Consider the following 20,200-nt stretch of genomic DNA (forward strand, 5'->3'; position numbering starts at 1 on the left):
ATATTTTATATTTATAAAAATGTTAAATTAAATATATTTAATTTGTTAATTAATTTTTGTACAGTTTATTTGAAAATTCTATATACATACACCATTTGCTGTGTCTTACGGTTTTATCAGTCTTTCCTTTTGTCCATTGATTATTAGATATTTTAAATATTTCTAAGATTCTTAATAGTTTAAATTATTTAATTATTGTTATGTAGCTACAATTGTTTGACAACTTTGTTAAAAATTATACAAAATATTAATTAAAGTCGTGCAAAAATAAATTCCCACGCATTCAAATAAAAATATTTATCATAATTTAATCAGAATCTGCAGTTTGTCCATAATATACTGGAACGAAAACAAGTCTCTTTTCAGACTGTGTAAAAATCCGTTTAGAATTATATAAATTGTAAGTGCTGTGGCGTGGCTAATCTATCGGAGCTTAAATGTTGCTTTGTCCCTATTGTACGATTTGCAACGAATCGTCAGCCAATAGCTACGGAATAGAAAATTTCTATCGCCGTAGCGTTAGGGATAGATAGCACAAATACGACATTACTTCCCATAGAAAATAGATTTAACCGGGCGTTATTTTGTTATAATTGACGAAGTTTATAATTTATCGATCGTTTGCGAAGATAACGTTACCAGATGGACTTCATATACAAAAATATATGTATATTATAATTTACTGTTAAACAGTTCTAATTGAGAGGAGAGTATTAATATATATTTAATATATAATAGATATATTAAAAAAAGTCTAAATATATAAATATATCAATACATATATTTAGTGTTGAAATTTTAAAAATACAAAACACAAACCCATGAAAGTACATGCTTTTTCGAATATTCGTGCGAACGGTTGCCACTTTATAATTAGTTCGTTGATTCTGTTAGACATTTATAATGTTATTCAAACGTCATAAACACACTATTGAAAGTAATGATTGCACATCACAATAAATTGTGCGATGCAACAATCATTTTCAATATTCTAGCTCTTATATTAATTCTTGAGAAAGTATAATCTTGTGAAAAAAAATTTTATGATATTTATTGATTATAACTCATTTCCTCTTGTGAGCATTATTTGAAATCATACAAATAATAGATACGTACTACAAACACAGTGAATTTATTACAAATGACGATCATAAGCGTTTCGATTCGTTTGACACTTGCAATAGAACAATTCTATAGATTTCGATTCACTCGCCAATACGGAATAACAAGAAAAAGATATTTAAGTAAGTAATATGAAATATCTAGATGTAATTACTGAAGAATTATAAGTGTATTTATGTACACATGCATCTTCGTATTACACCGCGTTTCTTTTTCCGCCGACGACTGCCGTGCCGTCGTAACAATTAAGTTTAGACGAATATATTTAGATGGGGAACCGCAGTTAGTGCTGGGATTAAATTAATACAGGATTAATCGAATTAGAAAGCAATCGATACATCCTGTTACTTGTAATTTAATGCCGAAGATGTTATTCCTACGTATTTAAATGAAAGCGCTTGTGGCTGATGGATTATAGCAGGTGATGTCAATTCAATATGAAATGTTTGTAATGTGTAAAATACAAAGCGCATTATATATATGTGTATATGCTGAACTCTGCCTCAATGAGACAAATAAAAATAAAATTCTTTAAAAAGAAAGTAATTTATTATAGTGTATTGACACTTTTGGATAAAAAGAATAATAAAAAATTTATTTTTATTCTATTTAAAATGTATATCCTTTGTCTGATTTTATATAAAATTTGTATATAAAAAGCAATTAATAAGAATTTTTATTGTCATTTAAAATAAAGATATAAACATTTTTTCAATATGATAATTTTATATTGCTTAGAAAATATAAAAGTTTTTATAAAGTAGTTTTTAAACAAATTGCAACTAATATTGCCAAAATTTGAAATACTATAAAATTAAATTGTATTTGTTGATCCAGAGTTCAAGCAATTCATTTGCAATCACTATGCGCCAAAGAAGGGACAAAATGTATTTTTCGAGAAGAAAATGAATTAAACAATTCATCTGACCAGCAAACCGATACCTGTAAAAAAGAATTCTATCGAATCATTGTTAATTATTATTCATAATTCTATCGGCGTTACGAGTTTTTTTAGACATAGTCGTTGGCACTGCCGACATAGTAATCAATGCTACTCATAAACGAATCTCTCTCGTGGTTACACACGTCTTATTAATTCCCGTGTAAATGATCGTTTTTTAAGCGAAGAGTGATATATTTGTACGGAAAGTATACTCGTCCCTGTAGACTCCTAATTATTTAATTTGCTTGTATAATTAGCAAATATACTGACACGTTTGGTACCGTACTTTCCTATGTGTAAAATATTTTTACACATATTTGCGGTTTAATGCCAGTATAATAGATATTAGTAATAATATTAATGTAGTAAAGAGTATTAAAATATCAATTTATTAGATAAATTACACTACTTATAAAATTTAAAATTGCAAATGTTATATTAATTTTTTGTAGATAATCAGTAAATTGTATTATAAAAAAATTTGTACATAAAATGCCATTTTAACGCATATGAATATTTTACATATTGTTGGCGCGATATAAAATTTTAAATGTAAACTTTTTTTAAAATAAACAGCATATTTTTAATTCTTATATTAGCATTATGCATATACACTGAAAAAAATTATTAAATCGTAATACACATTTTTTTCAATAGTACTAACTTAACGTTTAGTTACAGTAAATAAATTGACTCTGTAAAAAGTAATAATTTAAATCAATAATTCTTGTATCAAATAAATATATGTTTAAATTCAATAAGCATCTAGTACTATTAAAACAAATATTTATTAAAATTTAGTACGTTTTTTTAGTGTAACATATATATTTAAATATCATGTACATTTTTTAAAATGCACTGCACAATTTACATTTTTGTATAAATGCACTCTTACCACATGTGCCATCTCCCACACTCTGCTTTTATAACATATATGTTATATTGCACATATTAAACCTCAATGTTACATTCAAAGCGTTGTGCTAATAATATTTATAAATTCGTTATGCCTTTTCTGACGGTCTACATCGACGAGAAATACGTATGTATGTATGTATTTGATTAAATCTTTTATTTCGATTGTGTTAACGAAGTAGAATATCGTCTCATCCTCTGATGAACACGTCATTAATATGACTCAATTTCTTTACTAGCGATTTATCGCGCCGACTTTAGAAGTCGTCGATCTCATTAATTATTAGTCTAATTATTAGTCTAATTATTAGTCTAAGTTGATAAACGAAGCAAAACAACAACAAAGTCCCACGTCTTCCAAACAATGAGAGTATTGATTAGTGATTTAGCGAAGAAAACCTCGAAATACTTTCGAGGTGAAAGCTGTCCTTGTATACTGTAATGAGAAATACATTTATATATATACATAGCAAAATATATATATGTACATGCGTGTGCGTAAGATGTCGTTGATATGTGAACGAGAAGCGAAAGTCAAGAGTATGTGCAGCGGATGTAGGATCTTTGCTAGCACATAACTATGTTGTTCGAATACCGCCTACACCTAATTGCCCTTATTATCCACTGTATATCAATGTCTAATAAACTGCTGTTATCCCAAATTATTAGTATATCATATATAAATCTCTTCTTTCTATTTTCTTTTTTTTAAGTTACGTGCGAAGACTAACACATTAAACGTAAAATATCGACACTATATTATTTTTACGTAAAAATAATTCCCATTATAATTTAAGAAAATAACTAGAGACTTCAAAAAGTTTATTTATATCAAAGAATTGTCAATTAGCTGGAACATACGTATATTATATTGTATTATATGTTACACAACAATAGTCGATTTAATTTTATCGTATTTAACAAGTTTAACCGATCAACGTTCAAGGTAAAATTAGAATAGTCGATTAAGTGATTTTCATTGCATTAATGAACGGAACTAGTTAAACCAGAGGCTTGCCGATATCGAACATCGTAAACAGGTATAAATTACTTCCAAACCTAGCTTGGTGGGATCTCACGCTGTTTATCAGATCGTCGTTAGTAGCACATACGACAGAAGTCAATTCGACGGACAGACGTTCGTAGTAGCTGTAACCATGAAATCTTTCATCAATTACTCGGCCTCTAGCGATTTCCCGATCGAAAATTTGCCGTACGGAATCTTCTCAACGAAAGATAAGGTGAGCAAAAACCAATTATATCGTATATCCAATAAATTGTACTATGTCATATGATTTCAAAACAATTCTAAATATAAATATATAACTACGAATCTTCAACGTCATTATGATTTAGGGAGTCATGGATTATATTGTGATGAAATATAATAATCTTTATGGTTTTTTATAACTTCTTTAAGAGATTGTTGGAAAAGTTGCACAATAAAATATTAGGTTGCATATTTCTTCATGTGATAAACATCAAAGAATGGAATGTTTGCATTCCATTCTTGCTCACATTCAACGCCGTCTAGTAGAGATTTCTGTATTATATATGTTGTATGATTACTGTGGTATCATCGGCTGGTATATTACTGTCGCTCGATAATTTTAATATCTTCCTAAAAAAAGTCCAATAAATTATATCATTTTGTATATTATTTTATATTTTACTATAACAAAATTGTCAGATTGAATGTACTATTAAAAAATAAGAATTATAATAATATTTTATTAATTATATAACAGCTGTATATATTATAATATAGATAATATACATAATATGTATTTAATATTTTTAGCCAGAGAAAAAAATAGGAGTTGCAATTGGTGATCAAATTTTGAATTTAAGTGCTATCGCAAATTATTTCGATGGACCATTGTTGCAAAGTAAGCAAGATGTATTTCATCGAGATTGTTTAAACGATTTTATGTCTCTTGGAAGGCCAGCATGGCTAGAAGCAAGATCAAAACTCCAAAATTTGTTGTCAGTTAATAATCATACTTTGCAAGATCCAGAAATCCGCTCTAAGTAAGAAATTAATAAACGAAAATTAATATTATAAATTCAAATTCTTAAAATCGTATTATAATCCCCGTGTAACATCTTTCTTAGAATTTTTGTCGCTCAGAAAGATGCTGTAATGCATTTACCAGCCAAAATTGGAGATTACACGGACTTTTATTCATCTCTTAATCATGCTACAAATGTCGGTATCATGTTTCGTGGAAAAGAAAACCCGCTGATGCCAAATTGGTAATTTTAATTCGTATTGATGTTATTATACATTTATACATTAAAAATGATTTCTATTATGTAGAATAAAATATTCATGTATGTAGGAAATATTTGCCAGTTGGCTATCATGGAAGGGCAAGTTCCGTTGTTGTGTCAGGCACACCCATCAGACGACCGTATGGTCAAACACTTCCGGTTGAAGGTGCGGCACCTGTTTTTGGGCCCTGTAGATTAATGGATTTCGAGCTCGAAGTTGCTTTCTTTATCGGTGGTCCACCGACAAATCTGGGTGATACTGTTCCAGCTTCTAAAGCGTATGATCGTATCTTTGGAATAGTCTTGATGAACGATTGGAGCGGTACGATAAAATTGAAAAAGAACTTTGCACTTTAATTAATTTGAATTATTATTCTGATTTTTTATTTTTATTCTTATTTTGTATAGCAAGGGACATTCAGAAATGGGAGTATGTGCCTTTAGGACCATTTGGTTCAAAAAATTTGGGCACAACAATTTCTCCGTGGGTCGTTACGATGGAAGCTTTAGAACCTTTTAAAGTACCAAATATGACTCAAGATCCAAAACCGTTTCCATATTTGCAACATGACGAGTCTTGTAATTTCGATATTAAATTAGAAGTTGATCTTAAACGTAAGCTGTTATTCTTTTTATTACTTTTGTCGTTATTCATATTCTTGTACATATTATTTAAACATTTTAATTTATTGTAAAATGACTCAAACTTTTTTGCAGCATCAAGTGGTATAGTCACGACCATATGCCGGAGCAATTTTAAATACATGTACTGGACTCCGCAACAACAATTGGCGCATCATACCATTACAGGATGCAATATTAATCCTGGCGATTTAATGGGATCTGGTACTATAAGTGGAAACGTGAGTTAAAAATTTAGTATTGCTATAATTGACATTATTAATACAATTAATATATTAAATTAGCTTTTGTCTTATTTATCTGCTGATTTTTTTCGTAACTTTTATTCTTTTAAATTATATAAGTTATGAATCTTATTTTATAATTTTTACGTTATAAAATATTTATTTATAGACTTCGGATTCTTACGGTTCTATGCTGGAATTATGTTGGAAAGGTACACATACCATTCCGTTAAAAGATGGTACGACAAGAAAATTTCTTCAAGATGGTGATGAAATAATTATTCATGGTATGTAAATGGATTATTTCTTATATGTATATATAAAATTACATAATCATTTATTTCATTATTTTCCAGGTTATTGTGATGGCGATGGTTATAAAGTCGGTTTTGGAACATGTACGGGTAAATTGTTTCCTGCTAACAAGTAAATTGGAAGTTGATCTGACATAAGGCTAAATTTATGCATTCTATACTGTCTTATATATATATATTTTTATATATATTATAATTTTAATATTCTAATAAAGAGAGTACTTATTATATACTTATTTTCTACTTAATTTATTGTTTTAATTGATTAATAGCAAGATTTAAAAAAATGACATTTAATTTTAAATTATAAATTAAATCAAACTTAATTAAACACTTATTAATTAAGCAACAGATTTTTTATCGAAAAACGCTACTGATATTTATCATTTATATTTTTCGTTTTATTAATTATAAATAATTAATTATTTATAATAATTTATGTTCATTAATAAATACAATTATATAGCCAAAAATGTAAAAATAAACGACTTGCTACAATGTGCTTAAAGATATAATATGTATGGTATAACGTACAAAATGACTCGATTATGTGGTATTGATTGCGAGGATAGTCGCAGTAAGGTCGATCAATAAAGAGACCAGTACAGATGCAGAAATAGAAGAAACATGGCAGGCGTTCTACTTCGGTAAGTAAAATACACAAATTTGAGTTATAACGTGATGTTCTTATTTTTAAAAGATTATTTAATACATATATTATTTTGATCTATCTTGCTGTGTTATACCAATATTTTTATTTTCGTAAACGTAAGTTACGCAATAAGAGATAATATACTTATACTCGTGATTGTACTGTAGCAACCTAATTGTCTTATTAAATACGTAATTATCTTAATAAATGTATGTTTTGTTTAAACACACGCAGGTATGCACAGACTTTCTATTTTTATAGAAATGCGAACATACATAGAGTTAGAAAATAACACGTTACTTGTAACGTTATACATATATAGTCAATACTATAGATCTTAAGTTCGATCAATTAGTGACATAGATAAGTGGTTAGCACTCTAAACAAAATGTTGTCAGCATTTGGTGAGAAATTAATGGAAATTATAACAATTCGTCAATTTTTTAAATAACAATAAAAGTTACAAATTAGCTAATTTTTAAATCAGCACGAATCGAGTTACTTTTATAAAATAACTTTCTCAACTCTCAATATTCTAATCACTATCCTAACTTTATTATACAATCTCTAATGTTGCATCCTGTAATTATTGTCAAAAGTGATCTATCGATTGCTACATACAAATGCTATATTTATGATAGTATTTTACGTTTGGCATTAATTTATTATACAATTTCAGAGAGAGCACTTACATATCGTTTTTTGATATGTATATTACAGTATTCGTATTACATTATACAATATTTTAGTATTATTATTATTATTATTTTTAAATTACATGTAGCGTTTATTTTAACATCCATTTAGAAGTCTTCATAATCTGGAAACTTCAGCAGACGAACCTACTGCTAAATGGACTGTTCCTTTAAGCGACGGAAATCACGTGGTTGAGTTTGAACATGGGACGGCAACTGGCCGACGAGTGGTAAAAGTCGATGGTAATAATGTAGTTCACAGAGATTGGATGTTTCGTCTAGTCGGTGATGAAATCTTTATGTTCAATAATACTAAATTTGTGATCAGAGTCGATCCAATGCCAGGTAAAGCCTTATTATTATTTTATTATCGCGATGATAAATATATTATTTCATTATGACGATTGTGTAGGTCTGAAGTATTCTTATTCGTTGTGGGTGAACGGAAAGAGCTACAAGCAATTTGTCCAGTCGCAATCAAAAATACTAGAAACTTGGTTGGCCAAAATTGGAAATGAAGAATATAGAGTCGTGTTAGGTAATTAATCAAAATAGTTAATATATTATATATAGAAATATTCTTATTTTATGAGACAATTGCAGATAAACACGCTCATAGCGTTTGGGTAAATGGACAAGAAGTGGAAGTTGAGGTAATAATAAGAATAGAAATATCTATTATTATGTTTTAATGTATAGCCAATGTTGTTTAATATTAAATATATAAATTAAATAATAATTTGTATATAGAATGAATTTATGGACGGCGGCGCAGAAATTCTTTTCTCCGTTGGCGATTTACCGGCCGCTATTAGATCTTACAGTTCAGAACAAAAAGAAATCGGTATAGCGTACGTTTTATACATCAATGACGTTGAAATACAGCAAGAAGCTTTATTAGAAGAATCCTAGATATGTGTCTTGACCTTTCTAATTATAATAAATTTTTCGTGTTTGATATTAATCGATAAGTAAATACACACATCGATAATTATAATTTGTGAATCATTAAATAACTACATAAATGTGAAACATAGTATTAAAAAAGTATTATTCTTGTAATAAAATATTTAAATTTAGTATTAGCACTGTCAAAAATGTGTGCCATATATACTTGTGTATGTTTTTTAAACTATAAAATAAATTTGCATATAAATGCAAGGCATTATAAGTGTACTTGTTTCAATTTACCCCAAAAAAAATTTTATTATTAAAAAGTATATAGATACTTGAAGATAACTGAAATTTATATATTTGTTTGCGTGACATAGAAATTGTGACATAAGCGGAATTGTTTAAATATATATATATATGTGTATTATGTAATTTTCGGTATTCACATTGAAATGTTAAATTTTTAATGATCTGAAAAGATTTGTTATTTAAAGATTTTAAACGTAAATATGTCACGACAACAAGATAGTGGCTTTAGTATCGGACCTTTAGTTTTAACTCCTAAACAAGATGAATTCTGTTATTATGAAGGTATACAAAAATTTATGTGATTTAATTATATTTAAAAAATCACGTAAAATTTTATTGATTTAGATATGACAGAAACGGAATTACGGCAAGTCCTTGAAAATATTATTTATTCAAATCTCCTCCTGAGGTTAGAAAATGACATTTTTGAACGGTACCTCGCGCGTCGAAATCCTGAAAGTCTTCAAAGTAATTTTTTACTTAATACAAATATATTTCAAGTTTTTCTTTTTTGGATATGCTGATATTAACGTTACCTTTTAATATATCTTATCTAGCAATAGCGCAAATCTTAGAAACCGCTAAACGCGTACAAAAAATCGCACCTCAACACAGTCGCACATCACCCGTTATAAGCACAAGCGGAAGTCTTGTGAATGTTCGCGACAAAGATTCAGCGAGCGTCACCAGCGTCACGCCAAGTCGACACGTCACGCCAAGTCTTTTAACAGCCAGAGCACCAACTGAAGGAACAAAGTCCGTCCGCTAGACACTATAACGTCTGCTACAATTTCATCAGTTACAATTACAACCTTTTTTTCTGAACCGTAGAATTACATATATGCATCGTATCGAAATGGTAAACACCGAAATCTGGGAATTACAGAAAAAACTGGAAAAATTTGAACAGACGTTTATAAAGAAAAAAATATATTTGAGAGCGCAAATGGAAGAAAATCAGATTAGCATTCATGCAATTTTGAAGACTAGGGAAGAATTTGAAGAAAATGTTGTACAGAAGGGCGTAGATAGCATTACGGGGAAAATACCGGCTGAAAAGTTTATCAGGTGTTATGATAAACATTATATGTTCACTTCCACAATTATATGTTGATTCCTTTATAATTATAGACAGATCATATAAAGGCATGAAAAACTTAAATTTATTGTGTAGATTTATAGAAGACTCCTTGAAAGTAGTCGACATAATAACAGAACAAATCAGATTGAAGATGGCTACCATAAAGTGTCAGATAAGAAAAGTCAAGTTGCAGCTGAAGCATAGAAAAGAACTGGGCGAGGCTTTACGCGTCATAGATTTCGAACAATTGAACGTAGAAAATCAAATTTGCGTCCAAAATATAGACGAAAAAAATCAGTCTTTGCTTGAAATGAAAAGAATTGTAGGTAAGCTAGGCAGATACTATAGATGCTTTTTTGTAGTATACAAATTAAATTAATAAAGTTGAATTTATTATAGGTCGCTATAATATTATATTGAGTAAATATAAGGAAAAAATGGATGGCCTGATGTTAACTATGAATGAAATAAGAAACAAAATCGTTTCCAAGAAACAGGAGATTGTAAAATTGCAATCAGAACAAATTGCTATAAAGAATGAAATAGAGAAAGAGGAAAACCAACTTAAGTCGATAATGGAATTAATAAATAACTTTGAGGTAAAATTTTTTTATATTGTTTACAGTTTAATGTATTAAATTTTAATATAATTTATATGGAGATTTTTTTAAAACAATATTAAATTTTTTACACAAAAAAATATATAATTATATATAATAAAGAAAAAAATATTATATATGTAGGTTCCGAGTGTTATAGATTCCATTAAATTGCGTGTGAAGCTGCAGGAATTACAAAGAATTCATAAACGACTAAGCAGACAACAAGAAATTCAACGAATAACACTCAAGTCTCGGAAATAATACAAGATGCCTTTAATGCATTTTGGTGCATAGTAATAGATTTTCATAATTATTAAAGAAATATTTAATAAATTTAAATAATGTTTTATGTTGGTTAACAAATGTAGTATTGCTAATCTTTATTCTCAGAGTTATTTCTGTTTTTAGGAAAGAGTAAAAATATCTATCCGTTATACTGTATTGACAATTTAAATCGCATAAAATAGTAGACACAATTACATGAAATCAAGAAGATATAATGTGTCTCTATTTACTTTTCTACCGTAAAAAATAGATTTAAGTGTATTAAGTATACCGTTGTAGAAAATATTCTAACAGTTGAGAGCAGTGTAGTGTAGCAGTGTAGCAGTGAGTTAGTCTTGTTACAAACTGACACTCAAGAAATCGTATCTTTTAATATTATTTAATTAATTTAAAAGAGTATTGTAAATATATATAATAACTGAAGTGACATATTTAGATACATGAATTTATATTTAAGATTTATATAAATAAAATTAAAGAATTGTGTGTGTTTCGGTTTTTATTATAAAAATTTTGGATTTTTATTCAGTAATACGATACGAGCTTAGAATCTATACCTATCCAATTATTTCTAATACATTTCATTGAAAATAATTTATCTAATTTCGATAAAATTAATTTTGTTTTTCTCTGTTTGGGATATTATGAAATATACAAAATATGTATAAATATGGTTTATTTATATATATGCATATAAAAAATAATTTTTATTAATTAACTTTATTATGTTGTACTTTTTGTTTTAATGAATATATCAATTTAATGAATTTTCTGTGGAAATACAGGGTTGAAGTTAATATTGTTTTTATATGGCAGATGTATTGAAGAATTTTTAGAATTAGTTACTGTGACATATGTATGTGTATGTGTAATGACGTAATTATGAAGTTAAAGCGATGTAGAAAGATTTTGGCGTGTGCTACGATGCGTTGGTAGTTACGCTTCACGCACCGATAGTGCCTGTCCCTTCCTCTTTTTGCCTATGTATATCCGTCCCGGAAAAGCCCATCTCTCTTTCTGCCATGATTCAGTTTTACCGCGACGACAGCATTGAGAGTCTTGGCTCTTTAATTCAGTTGTCGAACGACTGACTGATTGTTGTGCTAAAGTCTATAAATTTTAAGAACATTGTGTTTGTATAGTAGGATGTCGCTTATAATCATTCAAATTTCTTTACATTTTTGACACTTGACGTTATTTGAATTTATTTAAATTATGGTTTAATTTGTGCTAAAAACAGAATACATTTTTATATTATGCAATTTATACAAACTTTAATACACACACAAGAAATATTACTCTTCTATTATGTAATTTAAATGTGAAACAATTAATACCAAAATATTGGCGTAAATAGAAATTCTAAAGAAATTTAAATAATATAATATATAATTGTTCATATTTTCCTAAATCATTATTGTGCTGATTTGTTTATACTGTAATAAACCATAACTGTGTTAACTGTATAAGATTTTTGTTGAGAATGAAAAACATTTTAAAATATATACAAAAAGGTTTGTCATGTCAATTACTGGTGCAACGATAAATTTACTACAAAGAATAATGACAATAGAAATTCGAAATTTTATTGCTTTTTTTGTTATTTTGTTATGTGGTGAGACATATGGAAAATATTTAGAGGTAAGACTGTAAACCAATTTACAATTATTATTTTAATTGTTAAAGTTAGGCTATTTTTTATCATTTTCGGAAATATGTTAATTAAATTATATATTTAAAATTTTGTTATTGATATATTATATTTTTAATACTATATATTTAAACGGATTTTTTTACTTTATTCATTTAATTGTCTTAATTTCTTTATTTCAAATAAAATACAACTTTGTGTTTCTGTTATTTGATATTGCTAATAATAATTTTAATAAACTAGTAGTATTGAAATATTCTTCTAAATATTCTTTTTTTTATACGTAATTTAAAGGGTCTCAACGTGAATTTAGGAGATGCTCTTATATTCCTTAGAGAATATGATAGTGCTGCTTCGTTAATGTGTACGAGAGTGATGATAGCCCAATGGAATTTTGCGACAAACGTTACTGATGCAAATCACCAGAAAATGGTGTAAAAACTTATTTAATTAATAAAAATGATAATTAATAAAAATAATTTGCTTTTATGAATCTTTCATCTAACATTTGATCTTATCTGATATCTCATTAGGTGGATGAACAAACATTAAAATTAAAATTTGAAAGAGCTTCTTGGCGGAAAGCAGTTACTTTTGCTTGGAGTCGAATACCAGATCCTTTAGCAAGAAGGGAACTTAAAATGATTGCCACGAAAGGTCGAAGTTCCCTGACTGATGATAAATTTAATGAGGTAGATAAATGTCTCAATGAAAATGACATTAAATTTTAATTCTTTACTCATTGTAAACGTAATTACAATTGTTCGATCAATTACTCGTACTGTTATTATTAAATGTTCAAAAAGTAAATGCTATTAAATGATTATGATCTGTGATTTTATCTATCACCATTTTCATTTATGTACAATTGTATTCAATTTACAGATACATCGTTTGATATCAGAGATGAAAGAGATTTATGTTAAAGCTAGAGTATGCTCGTATAAACAAATTGATGACGAATGTAATTTGAGTCTAGATCACGGTTAGTCAATGTATTAATAAATTTAATTTAATACATATTAATTTATTAAATGTACATGAAAGAAATAAAATATAAACATACGCTTTTATTCACGTGTAAATTATTTTTAGATTTAAATAAAATAATGGCACAGTCAAAAGATTACGACGAACTATTATATTATTGGCATGCTTGGCACGAAGCAATTGGTCCACAATTACAAAATAAATATTTGAGATATGTTCAATTGGCAAATCGAGCAGCTAAATTAAATGGTGAAAAGCTTTATAATTTTAAACACTTTTATTCTACATAAAAAAATTTGTTAAAATTACATTTTAAAAATACATATTTAAAATACTAATAAAAACGTATTTCTTGTGGAAGGTTTTGCTGATGCTGGCGATCAAATGAGAGAATTATTTGAAGACGAATATTTCCAGCAAAATATGGCGGAAATAATGTCAGCCATGACTCCACTTTATAAAAATCTTTTTACTTATGTACGATCAAAACTGATTGAAAGATACGGTGATAGAATACGCGAGGACGGGCCATTGCCGGCACATGTTTTAGGGGATATGTGGTCTCAAAATTGGGAAGGTCTGTTCGAGTTAGTGCAACCATTTCCTGCAAGCCGAAAGCTTGATGTAACTTTGGATATGATGATTCAAGGTATTACTCCAATGAGGTATGTTTCAAATTATACAAAATTTTCATGTTTTATAAAATATGAATAACTTTCTAAAAGAATGTTTTCGTAATATAAAAAGGATGTTTCAAATAGCGGAAGAGTTTTTTACTTCGCTCGGAATGAAACCGATGCCACCGGAATTCTGGAAATTCTCCATACTTGAAAAACCTATTGATAGAGAAATTAAATGCACTCCTAGTGCGTGGGACTTTTGTAATAAAATTGATTACAGGTGGTTATTTTTAGTGTTCGTCATACGGCAATAAAAATTAATTTTTAATGTTTATTTAATTTTAATACAAATATTTTTCTTTATATCATATCAAATGGCAGAGTACTCCAAATTGCATTCTGTTATATAATTGCAGGATAAAACAGTGTACTAGAGTCACAATGGAAGATTTATTATCTACCCATTATGAAATGGCGCATTTGCAATATTATTTACAATACAAGGATCATCCATTGCTATTTCGAAACGAAGCAATTCCAGGTATACCTATTTTATATGTTTTATGAATTATACATATATTCTATTATCAACAATTTTATAATTAGGATTCCATGAAGCTGTTAGTGATGCCATTGGTTTATCCATTTTTACTCGTCAACATTTACATAAAATTGGACTGTACAATAATTTAACGGATGATTATGATAGTAGCATAAATTTTTTGATGTTAATGGCACTTCGTAAAGTGGCTTATATGCCGTTTGCTTATATAGTTGATCGAGTAAGTAATAAAATAATTAAATAATTAATAAAAACTAATATATAATTACCGTGTATAATTACATGTATGATATACACATGTTTTTATTATTACTTATTCATTTATAAAATAATTTTTGAAGATATAAAAATGTTATTGGAATATATGGAAGAATAAATAATTAAATTATCGAATAATTAAATCATAAACGCATTTATTTTCTTCAAAGTGGAGATGGCGTGTATTTAGTGATGGCGTAGAAGATATGACAGAACATTGGTGGGAATTAAGATTGCAATATCAAGGCATTGTTCCACCAGTATCTAGATTTGAAAGGAATTTTGATCCGGCAGCAAAATATCACATCCCAGCAGACAGTCCTTATACCAAGTAAAAATATAATGTTAAACTATAAACAGTATTTTTTTAAATACATATTTTTGTATAAATATTATCAATATAGTTATATTACTTTTATATATCTCATTTCTAGGTATTTTGTAAGCACTGTATTACAGTTCCAACTGTTCCAATCTTTGTGTGAAATTTCTGGTCATACTGACGAATTGCACACTTGCGATCTTTACAGATCACGAGAAGCAGGTCGATTACTATCGTATGTAAAATTTGCGAAAATATTAATAAAGTAACAATTATTTTATTATGATTTATAAAGGATATAAGATTTTCGTATTTACAGAGATATTCTGTCGATGGGCGCTTCTAGACCATGGCAAGATGTTGTCAAGCATATGACGAGAGGCAGGACGAATAGAATAGATGCTGGTGCCATGCTCAAATATTTTGAGCCTTTAAATGCATGGTTGAAACGACAAAATGAAATGCAGCCAGTGATTGGCTGGATCACAAGTCGCGACGACAGAGGTTGGATTAATATTAATATTTATTTAATAACTTAAACGTCATCTAATATAAAAAGTGCAACGTGTATCTTGTGTGAAAATAGGAATTTTTCATTTTATTTCAGCATTATTCGCACAATGGTACGAAAACAGTGCACGGAGAATTGAATTGTGGAGTTTATTCCCTCTGCTGCTTGTAACCTCTAAAATTATTATTTATATTAATAATTATATATTACATCCGGTAATTTAAAATATTTTCAAATCTGCTTGCATATGTATTATGGAGAGAAAGAACATTACTTTTTAACTTAATTAATTATGTATGTATTATACATATAAAAAATAGTTTGTTAGTAGAAAGATTCTGGACTTTATTAAATATATTTTTACCATCTATGCTTAACGTTAAAACGTATGAATAGCCTTTAATTTACAATTTTTTAATTCATATTCTTAATAAACCTTATAATTTATTGTTTAATATTTAATTTAAGCCTAATATATATTTCTCAGGATTTCTGCAATCCTTTAGATTCTCAAAGCTGCTGCACAGATTTTTACATAACGCAAACGCGTAGTCGCATAAGCGAATTAATCAATTAGGAACCGTAAATTAAATTGTATATCTAACATAGGTAATTATAATACAGCCTTAGAACTGAGATCGGCTCTCGTTTTATAAAACGAGATATATAATATAGGGGATAGTTGGAGTCGAACCTGCGACCCGCTGATTTTATAATCAATCGTTTTCACAAGAAGCCATACGCGCGCGCGCGCGCGCGTCCACCTTACTGCTTTATTTATATAATACAAGCAAAGCTGAGTACTGAGTTTCGAAACTCATCGAAAAAAGTTGCAATCTTTTAACTGATAAGTATACATCAGGCCTTCCAACAAACGACACAGTACGTACAACCTCATCCTTTTGTTTAACATTGGCGAACAACAAGGATGTACTGATACACCGTGTCGATTGTTGGATGGCATCCAAGGCTTGATTACATATATGGAGTAAGAAATAAAAGTAAGAAACTAATTAACCAATCACACACAGAGTCGAATATGAGAAAAATAATTGATTGTAATTCAAGTCAATTAATTCCTTACTTTTACGTCAAACTGACTTCGCATATTGTAGACATTAAAAACTCTTTTAGGAAGAGTAAACATTAATTAGAAATTTCTTAATAACTTTAATAAAAGAAATTGTATAATAAACAACTATAATAGAATAATATGTGTATACGATATTTAAAAATATCTTATTTAAAAAGATACAGTAATTAAAATATATTGTCTTCCAATATAGACAACATAAAAAATTGCTTTCTGAGAAGAATGGCAGTCTATTTCACCAATTACGAAATCTCGTTTTCGGCATTAGAAAATCTATAAAAAGTATTGTTATTTAATTCAGAATTCGTTATTGACAACAGCAGGTTTGTGTAGAGGACTCTGTTGTTCAGCAATTTCTGAACGACAGATGTCACTACTGACGATATTGATAACATTGACATTACATTGTATTACGTCTAGTTAGGTTACATTTTTCGGGATCAATGCAGAGTGTGGTTGTGGTATGATATGTCAAGGTATACAGGTTTCGTGGTAATGACTGTAATTATTTGAGCGATCGAAATCACAAGCATCACAATTGTAAAACTCTTTTTCATAAGTTTTTTCAATTCTCATACTTTTCGAATTTTTATCGTACATGCGGCAGTTCGCGAGGTATTATAATATAAGGTATTATAATTTTTGGTTAGGAAAAGAAGCGGCGTTTTTCAATTATGGATGTATTTTTCACTCGCGGACTGAGACTTAGTGTTGAATTAGGCCATGCTTCAATATTGTTAACAAAATACCTTCCATTGACAGCATGTTGCACATGCCGTGTCAATACACGTTGGAAGTCGGCATTTCCTGGTAAGCATTTCAAACATGGCCATGGTGAACTTCAATGGATTCAATATGTATTATCAAGTTTATTTCACTTGCAGAAAAGTATTACCGTTATAGGGCGCCATCGTATAATTCCTTAGGCCTTGTAAATAATATATTTGTTTATCAAAACTCATTGAAACAAGAGATTCACAAAAATGGTATTACCTTGGCATACTATTCGGACTCTAAGCAAAGTTCGGATGATAATTGCCAAAAGCCTCAAACAGAACAAAAACTAACAGTATTTAAAAAAATGAAACAAATGACTAAAGATTACTGGCATGTGTTACTACCTGTGCATGTGATTACTTCTATAGGATGGCTAACTCTATTCTATACTGCCGTTAGGAAGTACGTACTAATGTAATTAACATATATAGCTATTATTTGAGACATTTGAGTTCGATAGTTAATCAACATAAAATTATATATATTTTTAGTGGTGTGGATATTGTCCAGTTGTTGGAATATATGAATTTTAGCGAGAAATATATAGATTTATTACGTAATTCGAGTGCTGGGAACTTGGCCATTACATATGCACTTTATAAGATATTTACTCCACTCAGATATACTGTTACTGTTGGTTTGTAATTTTAATATTTTATGTAATAGATAATTTGTTCTTTATGTTAAATATTAATACTAAAATATAACAGGAGGAACGACAATGGCAATTAGGTATTTGAGTAAACTAGGCTATGTGAAGCCATTGTCATTCAAGCTTCAGTCAGAGGTGAGTAATGTATTTAAAATGCAATATCATTTTCTGAAATTGAAGAAATAAATTATTTAACGCATTCTTGTATCTGTGTTTGTATTTGAAATGTCTTGTCTGTTTTCTTTTTACACGCACACATGGTGCAGCCTGCGGGCAAAGTTATAAGTAGGTTACCGAACACGATTAATTTCAAGTATATCGTACTGATCTCTCTTGCTTTTCTTTTTGGCGAGTTGCTCTTATCGCGTAAAGAATAATCTCGTAGATTTTGTCTCTCAATTACGGCGGCATGTATATTCTTCGTAATTATCTTTAATCGTGTTGTAGCCAGTACAGTCAAATAAATGTGCAGCAGAATACAAGTCAAAATTGAAGGCAGAATGTAAAACGGACCAACAAACGAAACCGCCAACATCATAAATATTACTGCCTCATTATGTCGAATCTACTGGTCGGACTAGGCGTATCTACTGGACGTAGCTCGGGGATTTGTTGTACATTTCTGTTTATAAATATATATTGTCATATTCTACATTAAATATTCCTTCATTATTTATCCCATTTATCATTCCTCATACAGTCGAAGTATATTAAAGGGTACATGGAGATCATTTCTAATGCAAAATATTCAATAAAAAATGCATTTACTGCTGCTTGTCTTTATTGAATAGTTATTTATACACACTACATATATGCTTATGTGTGTGTGCGATTTAAATAGGATTATACTAGTTATCTACAATATACGCGCGAATTTAAAATTGTACATAACAATTACACTTAGACCTGAAGAATAACAATAGTTATTTGGCAGCTCGAGTTGTGCGTCTTTCAATGCTACAATATTGTCGTATATTGATCGTTATATCTATAACACGCTTACATATTTTTCCAGTATTGATTCTATGCTTTGTGCGAAAACATTAAAGTAGTCATTAAAGACTACGAAGTGTCTTTAATCCTGATAAATTATTCAATACTATGAATACTCGCAGCGAATCGATAAATCTGTCTTAATAAATATCGTCGATGAATGCTACATGAAGTACAATAAAACTACAATGAAACAAAGGAAATTTGCAGGAATGTTCCTGAGATTCATATTTCCATCATAAATTTATATTACATGCGATAAACGTATTTCAAAAATGTTATTATATACACATTAAAAAATATAAAGTTTATTCAGCTTAAAAACGCATAATTATTATGCTACTATATCACAGTTGCCTGCGCAACTAGTCATCCTAATAAAGTTACTGCACTCGCAGAGTACCTTTACTAAATAAATAAGAACCGCATATATATATATATTAAATGTAACCACTTATCTAAGTTCTAAATTATGTTCGATTAAAAAGAACTTGTACTCATAATTATATGTTACATATACTGACATGTCAAATTTGATCCCAGAAAACAATATATAATATTGTAATTTCCTAATTGAAACTTGTATTGAAATTATGTCACATAATTTCGTTTAAAAATCAGAATAATTAAAATCGCATTTTTTCCTACAAAAATGTTCGTAGGACGTGACAGATTAAATATGTTTTTTATTGTATATTAATTAACAGCCTATCGGCATGTATTGATTCGATAATTTGCTTTTCATAAGAAATATTGGTAATTATTATATTAACACATACACCATGATAGATTAATAGTGACAACTATGATAATAAAAAT

General features: G+C 28.7%; 4 protein-coding genes across 4 annotated transcripts; all 4 read left to right on the forward strand.

The window, feature by feature from the left end:
• Window positions 1–4,124: 4,124 nt before the first annotated feature.
• Faa (fumarylacetoacetate hydrolase) lies at window positions 4,125–6,643 on the forward strand. The gene is made up of 8 exons (XM_018551539.1): window positions 4,125–4,221; window positions 4,782–5,011; window positions 5,096–5,236; window positions 5,323–5,576; window positions 5,663–5,869; window positions 5,972–6,117; window positions 6,290–6,407; window positions 6,477–6,643. Exons 1-8 carry the CDS (start codon window positions 4,138–4,140, stop codon window positions 6,548–6,550), a joined length of 1,254 nt encoding a protein of 417 aa, XP_018407041.1. The 5' UTR covers window positions 4,125–4,137; the 3' UTR covers window positions 6,551–6,643.
• A 418-nt stretch (window positions 6,644–7,061) lies between these two features.
• LOC108783095 (fas apoptotic inhibitory molecule 1) lies at window positions 7,062–8,693 on the forward strand. Its single transcript, XM_018551557.1, has 5 exons — window positions 7,062–7,081; window positions 7,894–8,126; window positions 8,194–8,319; window positions 8,385–8,434; window positions 8,532–8,693. The coding sequence occupies exons 1-5, from the start codon at window positions 7,062–7,064 to the stop codon at window positions 8,691–8,693; spliced, it is 591 nt and encodes a 196-aa protein (XP_018407059.1).
• Window positions 8,694–9,184: 491 nt separating this feature from the next.
• Window positions 9,185–10,269, forward strand: LOC108783056 (uncharacterized). The gene is made up of 5 exons (XM_018551505.1): window positions 9,185–9,266; window positions 9,330–9,452; window positions 9,542–9,740; window positions 9,816–10,052; window positions 10,167–10,269. Exons 1-5 carry the CDS (start codon window positions 9,185–9,187, stop codon window positions 10,267–10,269), a joined length of 744 nt encoding a protein of 247 aa, XP_018407007.1.
• A 2,230-nt stretch (window positions 10,270–12,499) lies between these two features.
• LOC108783073 (angiotensin-converting enzyme) lies at window positions 12,500–18,990 on the forward strand. Its single transcript, XM_018551524.1, has 16 exons — window positions 12,500–12,593; window positions 12,898–13,035; window positions 13,137–13,295; window positions 13,489–13,588; window positions 13,699–13,842; window positions 13,955–14,258; window positions 14,341–14,493; window positions 14,630–14,754; window positions 14,820–14,995; window positions 15,204–15,364; window positions 15,468–15,590; window positions 15,675–15,859; window positions 17,844–18,138; window positions 18,228–18,373; window positions 18,447–18,523; window positions 18,836–18,990. The coding sequence occupies exons 1-16, from the start codon at window positions 12,516–12,518 to the stop codon at window positions 18,926–18,928; spliced, it is 2,457 nt and encodes an 818-aa protein (XP_018407026.1). The 5' UTR covers window positions 12,500–12,515; the 3' UTR covers window positions 18,929–18,990.
• The last annotated feature ends 1,210 nt before the right edge of the window (window positions 18,991–20,200 follow it).

Source organism: Cyphomyrmex costatus, unplaced genomic scaffold (genome assembly GCF_001594065.2).
Source record: "Cyphomyrmex costatus isolate MS0001 unplaced genomic scaffold, Ccosl1.0 scaffold141, whole genome shotgun sequence".
NCBI classification, from domain to species: Eukaryota; Metazoa; Arthropoda; class Insecta; order Hymenoptera; family Formicidae; genus Cyphomyrmex; species Cyphomyrmex costatus.

What these genes read in the sequence shown, in the direction of transcription:
- Faa (XM_018551539.1), top strand. Translation starts at nt 4,138, where the DNA reads ATGAAATCTTTCATCAATTACTCGGCCTCTAGCGATTTCCCGATCGAA. An exon ending in GATCCAGAAATCCGCTCTAA is followed by an intron (nt 5,012 to 5,095) that starts GTAAGAAATTAA and finishes CATCTTTCTTAG; the next exon opens with AATTTTTGTCGCTCAGAAAG. An exon ending in ATTAGAAGTTGATCTTAAAC is followed by an intron (nt 5,870 to 5,971) that starts GTAAGCTGTTAT and finishes ACTTTTTTGCAG; the next exon opens with CATCAAGTGGTATAGTCACG.
- LOC108783095 (XM_018551557.1), top strand. Translation starts at nt 7,062, where the DNA reads ATGGCAGGCGTTCTACTTCG. An exon ending in CAGAGTCGATCCAATGCCAG is followed by an intron (nt 8,127 to 8,193) that starts GTAAAGCCTTAT and finishes ACGATTGTGTAG; the next exon opens with GTCTGAAGTATTCTTATTCG. An exon ending in GACAAGAAGTGGAAGTTGAG is followed by an intron (nt 8,435 to 8,531) that starts GTAATAATAAGA and finishes ATTTGTATATAG; the next exon opens with AATGAATTTATGGACGGCGG.
- LOC108783056 (XM_018551505.1), top strand. Translation starts at nt 9,185, where the DNA reads ATGTCACGACAACAAGATAGTGGCTTTAGTATCGGACCTTTAGTTTTA. An exon ending in TGAATTCTGTTATTATGAAG is followed by an intron (nt 9,267 to 9,329) that starts GTATACAAAAAT and finishes TTATTGATTTAG; the next exon opens with ATATGACAGAAACGGAATTA. An exon ending in CCGGCTGAAAAGTTTATCAG is followed by an intron (nt 10,053 to 10,166) that starts GTGTTATGATAA and finishes GTAGATTTATAG; the next exon opens with AAGACTCCTTGAAAGTAGTC.
- LOC108783073 (XM_018551524.1), top strand. Translation starts at nt 12,516, where the DNA reads ATGACAATAGAAATTCGAAATTTTATTGCTTTTTTTGTTATTTTGTTA. An exon ending in GCAGACAGTCCTTATACCAA is followed by an intron (nt 15,365 to 15,467) that starts GTAAAAATATAA and finishes TCTCATTTCTAG; the next exon opens with GTATTTTGTAAGCACTGTAT. An exon ending in CATTCAAGCTTCAGTCAGAG is followed by an intron (nt 18,524 to 18,835) that starts GTGAGTAATGTA and finishes ATCGTGTTGTAG; the next exon opens with CCAGTACAGTCAAATAAATG.